The 12,242-nt window shown below is 43.6% G+C and overlaps 1 protein-coding gene and 1 non-coding gene across 2 annotated transcripts; both read left to right on the top strand.

Moving 5' to 3' along the window:
- The first annotated feature begins 1,788 nt into the window (after positions 1-1,788).
- LOC117593434 lies at positions 1,789-1,907 on the top strand. Its single transcript, XR_004574837.1, has one exon. It is a non-coding gene; the product is annotated as a 5S ribosomal RNA (ribosomal RNA).
- A 3,306-nt stretch (positions 1,908-5,213) lies between these two features.
- LOC117593331 (intestinal mucin-like protein) lies at positions 5,214-7,782 on the top strand. Its single transcript, XM_034288139.1, has 5 exons — positions 5,214-5,319; positions 5,595-5,723; positions 6,139-6,178; positions 6,717-6,834; positions 7,345-7,782. Exons 1-5 carry the CDS (start codon positions 5,257-5,259, stop codon positions 7,514-7,516), a joined length of 522 nt encoding a protein of 173 aa, XP_034144030.1. The 5' UTR covers positions 5,214-5,256; the 3' UTR covers positions 7,517-7,782.
- Positions 7,783-12,242: the final 4,460 nt, after the last annotated feature.

Raw genomic sequence — 12,242 nt, 5'->3', positions numbered from 1 at the left:
GATGCCTGGTTTTTGTCAATTAATCAACTGTAAGCTGCTGTGGGTGTGACCGTGTGATAACCACTGGAAGAGATTCTAAAATACCCCGCCCCTTTATCCCACAGTGTGTGATGTGAGTGGCTGTCCACAACCACCCCTCTGCCCACTAGGAACTGAGTTAAAAACTTCAAAGGGAAGTTGCTGCCTGACTTACACCTGCGGTAAGACTTCTGACTATTATGATGGACTTAGAATATAGGGGCTTGCATGCACAAATGCCATACATTTATTTTGATTATACCTGTTGTTACATTACTTTCCATGAACATTAGGGCATGCATACTTAGGTTACTTAGGTAGATTAGCTTTAAAAATATTTTAACCCGCCTACAAGAAATTTCGATTAATTCCAATCATGACATGTTTATTATGCAGATTGAATTTAATAATCATGCATATTTCATTTAATTGATAGAATAAAAATATTGTGTACCAGGAAATTGTACATTAAAATAAACATGTACTCTGGTCATGCTTTTGACAGTGACTTAATGGTCCCCAGAAAGGAGAGTTTTGGGAACCACTAACCTACTCTGATTAAAATGGCGGTTCAGAAACTGTTAGTGATTGACGCTTTTGTTGTCTGTCCACTCAGGTCCCAAATCTGTGTGTGTCTTCAACAACAAGGAATATCAGGTGAGGAACTGTGTTTTTTTTATTTTTATAATCACTGCAGAAAGCAACACTGTTGGCAGGTTTTCATGAAATAAACTAATTGCTTATTCAAGTCAAGATTTCCAAAAAGGTTTCCAAAAAACCTGTCCAGAAAGACAGAATGCAAATAATTTAAACCCTGTATTCAATAGAATATAAAACTGAGACAACATATTAAATGTTGAAACTGAGAGATTTTTGTTTCTTGAAAGATTGAATTTGAATTTGAGGCCACTGAATTTGAGGCCAGCAACACAATTAAAAAAAGCTGGGACAGGTGCAACAAAAGACTGGAAAAGTTGTATAATGGAAGAAAAAAAAAACTTACATTTAATTTGGTTAATTGGCAACAGGTCAGTAACATGATTGGGTATAAAAAGACCATCCCAGAGAGGACGAGTCTTTCAGAAGTAAAGATTGGAAGGGTTTCACATCTCTGTGAAAGACTGTGCACATCTCTGTGAAAGATAGTGCAACAATTTAAGAATGTTTCTCAATGTAAAATTGCAGAGTTTAATGATCTCATCATCTACTGTACTTAATATCATTAAAAGATTTAGAGAATCTGGAGAAATCTTTGTACGTAAGGGACAAGGCCAAAAATCTATATTGGGTGGCCTCGATCATCAGGCCCAAGGGGTGGCACTGCATTAGAAACAGATTCTGTAGTGGATTCTGTAGTGGAAATCACTGAATGGGCTCAGGAACACTTCAAAAAAACATTGTCTGTGAACACAGTAGGTCGCTGCATCCACAAATGCAAGTTAAAACTCGAACTGCAAAGAAGAAACCAGATATAAACAAGATTCAGAAATGCAGCCACCTTCTCTGGGACCAAGCTCATTTAAGATTGACTGAGGTGAAGTGGAAAACGGTCATGTGGTCTGATTAATCAAAATTTGAAATTATTTCGGGGAATCATGGATGATATGTTCTTGGGTTTAAGAGGAGTTTAAAGGAGAGGGACCATGCGGCTTGTTTTAAGCATACAGTTCATAAGCCAGCATCTGTGATCGTATAGGGGGTGCATTAGTACACATGGCATGTTGTCTTTGTACTATTTTCAAATTAAATATAAGGATACATGATTTGCAGGCTTACGGCCACACCTCCCTGAGCACGCCCGATCTCGTCTGATCTCGGAAGCTAAGCAGGGTCGGGCCCGGTTAGTACTTGGATGGGAGACCGCCTGGGAATACCAGGTGCTGTAAGCCTTACCCCTCCAAGAACTGCCACCTTAACGTGGTGGAGGGGTTTGAGTACCCGAGTGACCCTAGGAGCTATGTTGTCTGGGGCTATATGCCCCTGGTAGGGTCTCCCAAGGCAAACAGGTCTTAGGCGACGGGTCAGACTAAGAGCGGTTCAAAACCCCTTAATGAAGAATAAAATTTTGAGTACCGTGACGTCGCCCGGTATGGCGCAGCCGGGGCCCCACCCCGGAGCCAGGCCCGGGGTTGGGGCTCGAATGCGAGCGCCTGGTGGCCGGGCCTTCCCCCATGGGGCCCGGCCGGGCTCAGCCCGAACGGGTGACGTGGGGCCGCCCTCCCGTGGGCTCACCACCCACAGGAGGGACCATAAGGGGCCGGTGCAAAGAGGATCGGGCGGCAGTCGAAGGCAGGGGCCTAGACAACCCGATCTCTGGACACAGAAACTGGCTCTAGGGACGTGGAATGTCACCTCGCTGGCGGGGAAGGAGCCTGAGTTAGTGCGTGAGGTTGAGAGGTTCCGATTAGAGGTAGTCGGGATCACCTCTACGCACGGCTTGGGCTCTGGAACCACACTCCTTGAGAGAGGATGGACTCTTCACCACTCTGGAGTTGCCCATGGTGAGAGGCGGCGGGCTGGTGTGGGTTTGCTCATAGCTCCCCAGCTCTGCCGCCATGTGTTGGAGTTTACCCCGGTGAACGAGAGGGTCGTTTCCCTGCGCCTACGGGTCGGGGATAGGTCTCTCACTGTTGTTTGTGCCTACGGGCCGAACCGCAGTGCAGAGTACCCGACCTTCTTGGAGTCTCTGGGAGGGGTGCTGGAAAGTGCTCCGACTGGGGACTCTATTGTTCTACTGGGGGACTTCAACGCCCACGTGGGCAACGACAGTGACACCTGGAGGGGCGTGATTGGGAGGAACGGCCCCCCTGATCTGAACCCGAGTGGTGTTCAGTTATTGGACTTCTGTGCTAGTCACAGTTTGTCCATGACGAACACCATGTTCAAGCATAAGGGTGTCCATCAGTGCACGTGGCACCAGGACACCCTAGGCCGCAGGTCGATGATCGACTTTGTTGTCGTCTCATCTGACCTGCGGCCGTATGTCTTGGACACTCGGGTGAAGAGAGGGGCGGAGCTGTCAACTGATCACCACCTGGTGGTGAGTTGGATCCGATGGTGGGGGAGGAAGCTGGACAGACTCGGCAGGCCCAAGCGTACTGTAAGGGTCTGCTGGGAACGTCTGGCCGAGTCTCCTGTCAGAGAGATCTTTAACTCCCACCTCCGGCAGAGCTTCGACTGGATCCCGAGGGAGGTTGGAGATATTGAGTCCGAGTGGACCATGTTCTCCACCGCCATTGTCGAAGCGGCCGCTCGGAGCTGTGGCCGTAAGGTCTCCGGTGCCTGTCGAGGCGGCAATCCCCGAACCCGGTGGTGGACACCGGAAGTAAGGGATGCCGTCAAGCTGAAGAAGGAGTCCTATCAGGCCTGGTTGGCTTGTGGGACTCCTGAGGCAGCTGACGGGTACCGACAGGCCAAGCGGGCTGCAGCCCGGGTGGTTGTGGAGGCAAAAACTCGGGCCTGGGAGGAGTTCGGTGAGGCCATGGAGAAGGACTATCGGCTGGCCTCGAAGAGATTCTGGCAAACCATCCGGCGCCTCAGGAGAGGGAAACAGTGCCCTACCAACGCTGTTTACAGTAGAGGTGGGCAGCTGTTGACCTCAACTGAGGATGTCGTCGGGCGGTGGAAGGAGTACTTCGAGGATCTCCTCAATCCCGCTGACATGTCTTCCATTGAGGAAGCAGAGGATGAGGGCTCAGTGGTGGACTCGTCCATCACCCGGGCTGAAGTCACAGAGGTGGTCAAGAAACTCCTCGGTGGCAAGGCACCGGGGGTGGATGAGATCCGCCCTGAGTACCTCAAGTCTCTGGATGTTGTGGGGCTGTCTTGGTTGACACGCCTGTGCAACATCGCGTGGCGGTCGGGGACAGTGCCTCTGGGATGGCAGACCGGGGTGGTGGTCCCTCTTTTTAAGAAGGGGGACCGGAGGGTGTGTTCCAACTATAGGGGGATCACACTTCTCAGCCTCCCCGGGAAAGTCTATGCCAGGGTTCTGGAGAGGAGAATACGGCCGATAGTAGAACCTCGGATTCAGGAGGAACAGTGTGGTTTTCGTCCGGGCCGTGGAACACTGGACCAGCTCTATACCCTCTACGGGGTGTTGGAGGGTTCATGGGAGTTTGCCCAACCAATCCACATGTGTTTTGTGGATTTGGAGAAGGCATTCGACTGTGTCCCTCGCGGCATCTTGTGGAGGGTGCTTGGGGAATATGGGGTCCTGGGTCCTTTGCTAAGGGCTGTCAGGTCCCTATACAACCGAAGCAGGAGCTTGGTCCGCATTGCCGGCAGTAAGTCAGACTTGTTCCCAGTGCATGTTGGACTCCGGCAGGGCTGCCCTTTGTCACCGGTTCTGTTTGTAATTTTTATGGACAGAATTTCTAGGCGCAGCCAGGGGCCGGAGGGTGTCAGGTTTGGGGACCACACGATTTCGTCTCTGCTCTTTGCAGATGATGTTGTCGTGTTGGCCCCTTCTAACCAGGACCTTCAGCATGCACTGGGACGGTTTGCAGCCGAGTGTGAAGCGGTGGGGATGAAAATCAGTACCTCCAAATCCGAGGCCATGGTCCTCAGTCGGAAAAGGGTGGCTTGCCCACTTCAGGTTGGTGGAGAGTGCCTGCCTCAAGTGGAGGAGTTTAAGTATCTAGGGGTCTTGTTCACGAGTGAGGGAAGGATGGAACGGGAGATTGACAGACGGATCGGTGCAGCTTCTGCAGTAATGCAGTCGATGTATCGGTCTGTCGTGGTGAAGAAAGAGCTGAGCCGCAAGGCGAAGCTCTCGATTTACCAGTCAATCTACGTTCCTACTCTCACCTATGGTCATGAGCTTTGGGTCATGACCGAAAGGACAAGATCCCGGATACAGGCGGCCGAAATGAGTTTTCTCCGCAGGGTGGCTGGGCGATCCCTTAGAGATAGGGTGAGAAGCTCGGTCACCCGGGAGGAGCTCAGAGTAGAGCCGTTGCTCCTCCACATCGAGAGGGGTCAGCTGAGGTGGCTTGGGCATCTTTTTCGGATGCCTCCGGAACGCCTTCCTGGGAAGGTGTTCCGGTCCCATCCCACCGGGAGGAGACCCCGGGGAAGACCTAGGACACGCTGGAGGGACTATGTCTCCCGGCTGGCCTGGGAACGCCTCGGTGTCCCCCCGGAAGAGCTAGAGGAAGTGTCTGGGGAGAGGGAAGTCTGGGCATCCCTGCTTAGACTGCTGCCCCCCGCGACCCGGCCCCGGATAAGCGGTAGAAGATGGATGGATGGATGATTTGCATCTACATTAGTATTAAAACACAGATGTACCATTGTTTGATGGTATTCTATTTATTTATTTTTACTTAAAGTTTTATGCTTGTATAGTAATTTTATCAAATTAGTGTATTGGGTGCATTGATTATTAACAAGTATTTTATTTTTTTTGAGAAATATAGATAATTTATTCTTCTTCCAAATAAGCCTTGGGTAATTTTCCTGTTTATTAGATTAAGTGTGCAGCCATGTGGATGATCAAATTATTTATTTATTAATAGTTTATCAATTGTGTGTTAATTGTTATTTATTAATGATGATTAATGATTTCTACTCCACAGCCTGGGGATGTTTGGTCGTCCCCTAATGATTCCTGTGTGCAGTATAATTGCACAAAGATAAAAAACAAGTTCATCCCTGTGGATTCCAAAATACAGTGTCCAGTTTTCCGTCCTGAAGACTGCATCCCTGTAAGTACATGAGAACAGCTGAATGGAGGGTAGAAAATGAGCAGGAACTCTGCACTTAACCCTTTATCTTGACCCTTTGATTGGCTAAATCACTGAACATGTAAAATGTGTGTGTTATGCATCAATGTAAATTCATCATTACAGCAAACAGAAAATTTGTAGTAATATGGGATATTTTTACACATTAAGTATTTTAGCTCTATATTTTTATACTGCCTGCCCCCCCGTGAGATTCGAACCCACAACCATTTTGTTGCAAACACCATGAACTTATCAATAGATCTACAGATGTGGCACATCACTTGGTTTTATCAAGTCATAATTATTTTACGCCCTAGTAAATAGTTCAGTAGACTGTCATAGACTAACTATTGAAATCCAAATTTGAACTGCATGCTGTACTTTGACATTACAGGGAACTGAGACGACTGATGCAAATGGCTGCTGTGTATCATGTAAGTCTTTTTTATTATTTCTTGATAAATAGTTATGATTAGTGTGAAATTGTATACAGCTGTATTCACAAACATGTTTATGTTTATTAATCCAAAGACCTCTTTTCAAAATAATGATACAGCAAAATAAATGTTTTCCGTTTTTGTTTATAAGATTTATTACTAATTTACAAATGTAATGGTGATTTATTGGATTTTAATAGCCTGGAATGCAGAATCTGTTTTGAGCAAACATTCTACTTGTAAACAGTGTTGTTGGAAATGTTGCATATTAATTACAATTACTGTTTAATTATGAATTTGTCATTATAAATGTGAATTTTAACCTAGTGATGAAATTCACATGAATTATCCCTGCAGTGTCATTGCCAGGGAGTGGAATGCCTTTAAATAGACTTCCTCAAAGGCTAGGTTGTTTTACGAAGTCACCATTGATTTCCAGATAAGGAAATCCAGCTAAGCCCCAAATGTATTATGATTCTAGGGACGCCTCTGGGGTAAACTCACCTCTTCCTGACTAACTCTGTCTCTCTCTCAGGCATTACAAGTAATTGTGCTGTGAAGAAGAACACCACCTACCTCCAGGTTAAAGACTGCAGGTCTGTTGTACCAGTGGAGCTGGCAGCCTGTGGGGGAGCCTGTGGAACATCTTCTATGTGAGTAGAACATCTCTAAATAATAAGATGTGTATCACTGCTGACTGAAGGCAGGTCACAGGGAGAACTTTTAATAAAGAGCTAAGACATTACATAATAGAAACTAAGACTTGAAAAGAGAAGTTACACCGGAACAAAATCCAAATGATGACCAACAAGATATCCAACCGAGAAACTTGAAAAGGGACAGTGATCAGGAACACATGTGAGGTAATAATTACGACCAGGTGTAAAAATAAACCTGAAATGATCAAAAGCAAGAATGGCTGATAAAAGAGGCGTTCTGTTTTTGTAGCGAGAAAGCAGTTGATTATACAGGTACACCCCCTAGACAGGACATGTTTCAGATAAGGGCAAGGCAAGTAAATGTTGAACATGTACATGGTACTTTTTAATTCTCCAGAAATTTGAGAACTCAGTGGGAGTTTGTAATTTTCCCTGTTGACTCATGGCAGAATGAATCATTGCTGTTTTTCTTAACAGTGCTGTTGGTGTTGTTCCATTTGCTAGGTACTCTGCAGTGAAAATGGGCTTGATGCACTCCTGCTCCTGCTGTCAGGAGTTGTCGACCAGTGTGAGGCAGGTGGATATGGTCTGCTCTAAGGGAAAGAAGACCTCTCAGTCCTATACTTACATTAATAAGTGTGGCTGCAGTGTGACTGAGTGTGACGACAAGCACTAATGTATTTTATTCAATTTACAGTCTTTTAAAAAGAATGTAAAAACAAGTTTTTAAGTAAAGAGACAGTCTGTGATTCAAACACAACAGGGATTTTCAATTTGAAGAAATGGTGATACCAGTCACAGACTGACCCTTTTAACTGTAGGACATATTAAACACTTTCATCTAAAGGATTTGTCTAAACATATTAAACTACTTTAACTTCCATCTCTACATTATTATGAACATTTTTTTCTGTTTTTCTATGCAAACTTATTAAACCTATTCAAAGCATGAAGTCATGACCTCTGTTTTTATAACGTTGTTTGCTGCCAGTTTTATTGCTTCTTTATTCAGCAGAACAGTTTTCAGCTGTGCTAACATGATTGCAAAAGGTTTTTCTATTAATCAATTAGTCTTTTAAAATGAAAAACTTGGATTAGCAAACACAGCATGCCATAGGACTGATGGTTGCAGACTTGTAGTCATTGGACTCGTGCCTTGGAAGGTAAATATAGAATAGCTAAAACTAAGGAAAAAACCTGCCGTCCCTCCTTGTTCTGGTCTGGTACCTCAAGCGATTAAAGTTGAAAGTCACATAGGTAACATTAACGAAAGTGAATCGGTTCCATTCGTAGAATTCGCATTTGGCTACAAAGATTTTTAACATTTAGTGAGAAGCCTAATGTTAGCTTGCTGTCAAGAACTGGGCGCTGTTTGCCAGCTAGTTACAGTAGTTAATAACTAGCTGACACATATAACCATACTGAACACAGAGAGATGTTCACTCATTGCTAACCTATGTATAATAGTCAGACAATTTGGCTAATGGCTCATAGAAAAGGCCAGCCCCAGCCTCAACATGATCATACTTCAATTAAACATAAAATGCATGTTTATAATAAATGTTGCAATTCAGTATTAGTGTACTAGATTTTCAACTGCTGATTTAAAATAGCTCATAAAATAATAGTAATCCCCAAAAAATTCACCTTAATTTCAAAGGACTTACTTTGGGCTAATAGACTATAACAATAGCCTATAATGCTTAAAAGACTTGAGACTTGACTCTGACTTGCATGCAGTGACTTGAAACATGACATAGACTTGTCTGAAGTAACTTCGATAAATGTCTAATGGTTGCTGACAATGGGCCTGGACACCTATTTACAACCCCATTTCTTTAAAAAAATTTGATGCTGTGTAAAATGTGAAGAAAAACAGAATGCAACGATGTGCAAATCATTTAAAACCTACAGTCCATAGAGAATAGTACCAAGACAACATATCAATGTTATTGTTTCTTGAAAAATATATGCCCACTTTGAATTTGATGCCAGCATCAAGTTTAAAAAACGCTGGGACGGGGCAACAAAAGACTGGAAAACTTGTTTAATGCAAAAAAAAACCTGGTGGAACATCTCACAACTAATTAGGTTAATTGGCTAATAATCATTAACATGACTGAGCATCCCAGAGAGGATGTCTTTCAAAAGTAATGATGGGGTGGGATTCACCACTCAGTGAAAGACTGTGCAGCCAAATAGTGCAACAATGTAAGAATAATGTTTCTCAACGTAAAATTGCAAACAGTTTGGGGATATCATCATCTATGGTACATAATATCATAAGACGATTCAGAGAATCCAGAGAAATCTCTGTATGGAAAAAACAAGGCAAAAAAACTTTTGGATGTCTATGATCTTCGGGCCCTCAGACAGCACTGCATTAAAAAAATACTTGATTCTGTAGTGGAAATCACTGAACGGGCTCAGGAACACGTGAGAAAACCGTTGTATGTGAACACAGTATGTTGCTGCATCCACAAATGCAAATTAAAACGCTGCCATGAAAAAAAGAAACCATATAAAAACAAGATCCAGTAACGTCACCTCCTTCTCTGAGGCGAAGTGGAAAACTGTCCTGTGGTCTGACTAATCAAAATGTTTAATTGTTTTTGGGAATCATGGACACCACGTACTCCAGGCTAAAGAGAAGAGGGACCATCTGGCTTGTTATCAGCGCACAGTTCAAAATCCAGCATCTGTGATGGTATTGCGGTGCAACTGTGCACATGGCATGGGTGACTTACACATCTGTGAATGCACCATTAATGCTGAACAATATATACAGGTTTTGTTGCAGGTTATGCTGCCATCCAGACTACATCTTTTTCAAGGAAGGCTTATTTCAGCAAAACAATGCCAAACCACATTCTGCACGTATTATGACATTATAGCTCTATAGTGAAAGAAATCATTGAAAACATTTAGGGCATTATGAAACACAAAATATGACAAAGAAGACCCTGAAATGTTCCGCAGCTGAAAGCCTATAACAAGCAAGAATGGGAAAACACTTTCAAAACTATAGCAATTGGTCTCCTCAGTTCCCAAAACACTTAGAGTATTTTTTAAATAAGAAGTGATGCAACACATTGGTAAACATGCCCCTGTCCCAACTTTTTAGAAACGTGTTGCTGGCATTAAATTCAAAATGGGCATGTATTTTTCCAAAAACAATAACATTTCTCAGTTTCAACATTTTATATGTTGTCTTTCTACTATTTTAAATGAAATGTAGGGATAAATTATTAGCACATCATTACATTCTGGTTTTTTTGCATTTTACATAGCTTCCCAACTTTTTGGAAACAGGGTTATAGATATTTCAATAAAACTCAGCTGTTTCCAGCTTTAATAGTCATTTACAACATGAACAATATCTACATTGTATTTCTGATCAATTTGATGTTATTTTCAAGGCTTTTCTTTCCAAAACAAGAACATTTCTAGTGACTCCAAACTTTTGAATGGTAGTGTATGTAATGTGGTATGGATTAGGTCGTGTTCCCTTTCCTGCTTCCAAAAGTCAACAAACAGTATTCTTAATTTCTTGTTGACATTGAGGGAGTGGTTGTTGTCCTGTCACCACAATGGCAGTTTTTTTGTTCCTCCCTGTAGGCAAACTTTTCGTTGCTGGTCACCACGCCTATAACTGTGTTGTTGTGTGCAAGTTTGAAGATGGAGATGGTCTCACACAGTCATGAATGAACAGGGAGTAAAACAAAGGACACAGGACAGTGTGAAGAGTCTGTGAGGATGTTGTGTTGCCAATCGTCACTGCCTGAGGTCTGGCCATCAGAAAATCCAGTAACAGGTTGCAGCGTGGTGTCTAGACTCAGCACTCTGAGCTTGGTGACGAGTAGCGAAGGAACGATAGTGTTGAAATATTGTCAGTGAACAGCAGATGTTTCTCTTCTCTGTGTGTTGCAGCCAAGTGAATAGCAATGGAGATGACATCCTCTGTAGACCTGCTGTGGCTGTAGGCAAGTTGGAGTCCAGAGATCCTGGAAAATGGCCCTCAACATGGGCCATAAAAGGGACTTCATGATGACATTGCATTACCTGAGTACATCAATCAAATCAATCAATTGTATTCATATAAAGCCCTTTTTACATCAGCAGTTTTACAAACACCCAGCATGAAATCCCATGGACCAAGCAACAACAGTGTTGATGTCCTGCTATTTTGTCAAGCCCTGTGTACTATTTTGTCCACATCAGAATGGGAGAGCAACATCACGTTGTCTCAGGAAAAGAGCAGGTGTTCTCCAGCATGGTTCAGTGTTACTTGTCTCAAGGCGAGCATGGAAGGCATTTAGCTGATTTGGTGGGCTTATGTCACTGGGCAACTTGTGACTTTGTATCCCCTTGATACCTTTCTGATAGTTTGAAGCCTTGTCACGTCTGGCAAATGTCAGAGTTGGTTTAATGAGTTTACATTAGTCCTGTATTGGCGCTTTGCAGATTAGTGACTTGTATCATGTGATCCAGAGTTTCAACACTTCTAAAAATTGTTGCAGCTTCCATGACTCTGTTCTTTTCTTCTTAATCTTATTTAGCCATTTTGTCAGGTGGAAAAGAAGTCTTGCAACAGTCAAACAGTTTTGGATGAAGCATTAGAAAGGGGAAGATCATTCGTTCTGAACGAATGCACCCCTTCTAAACCAAAGTTTCTCCATATTTCAGCAGCAGAATTCGTGTATAGCTATTATTAGGGAGCCACCTGGTGGAGTGCTTCTGCATCTGCACTTAGCGCACTTACGCATATGATCACGTGGATCGAGCAGAAGAAATGTGCTCGGAGTTTGTGCTGTGAACCACGCCGTGTATGATTAATGTAACATTTTTTATGAAACACAAACATTTTAGGTTGGCAACTCAAATGAATAATATTTCCATTCAAGAAAGCGTGGAATGCAATGAATTGTAAATGAAAAATGAAATCAGAATGACAGTCTTTCGACACACTGCATTGGAACAATGTCTCGAGTAGTGATGGGCTGCTATGCACACACGCTCGATACTGTTCCGAGCTTTTCAATACCCCTACCCACACTCACTGTATCGGATCCAGGTTCCGAAACATTTCTGGTCACCCGACGGCAGGTGTCGAAACTGTCACGTGATATTTAACGAAACCACCAAAAGTCGATTGAGTGTCCGAGACTTGACTGACTTTGAACTTTGTGGCAATACCAATAATTTCGAATTAATTCTGTTTATTTGGGGCAAGAGAAAAATGTGTGAGATGAATGAGTGATTGTGAGAGTTAGCTGTGTGTGTGTGAAAATAGTCTGGTTAGTAGAAAGTTGTTTTAAAGTGCTTGTTGCAAAGCACAGGTTTCCACAATTCTCCGGCGCCTGAGCGCCCTGCCGATCGGTGTCGACACTTTCATACACAAA

The sequence above is a fragment of the Esox lucius genome, chromosome 19 (assembly GCF_011004845.1).
Source record: "Esox lucius isolate fEsoLuc1 chromosome 19, fEsoLuc1.pri, whole genome shotgun sequence".
NCBI classification, from domain to species: domain Eukaryota; kingdom Metazoa; phylum Chordata; class Actinopteri; order Esociformes; family Esocidae; genus Esox; species Esox lucius.
Note: the sequence above shows the minus strand (reverse complement) of the source record. Positions and strands in the feature narration are given on the sequence as shown.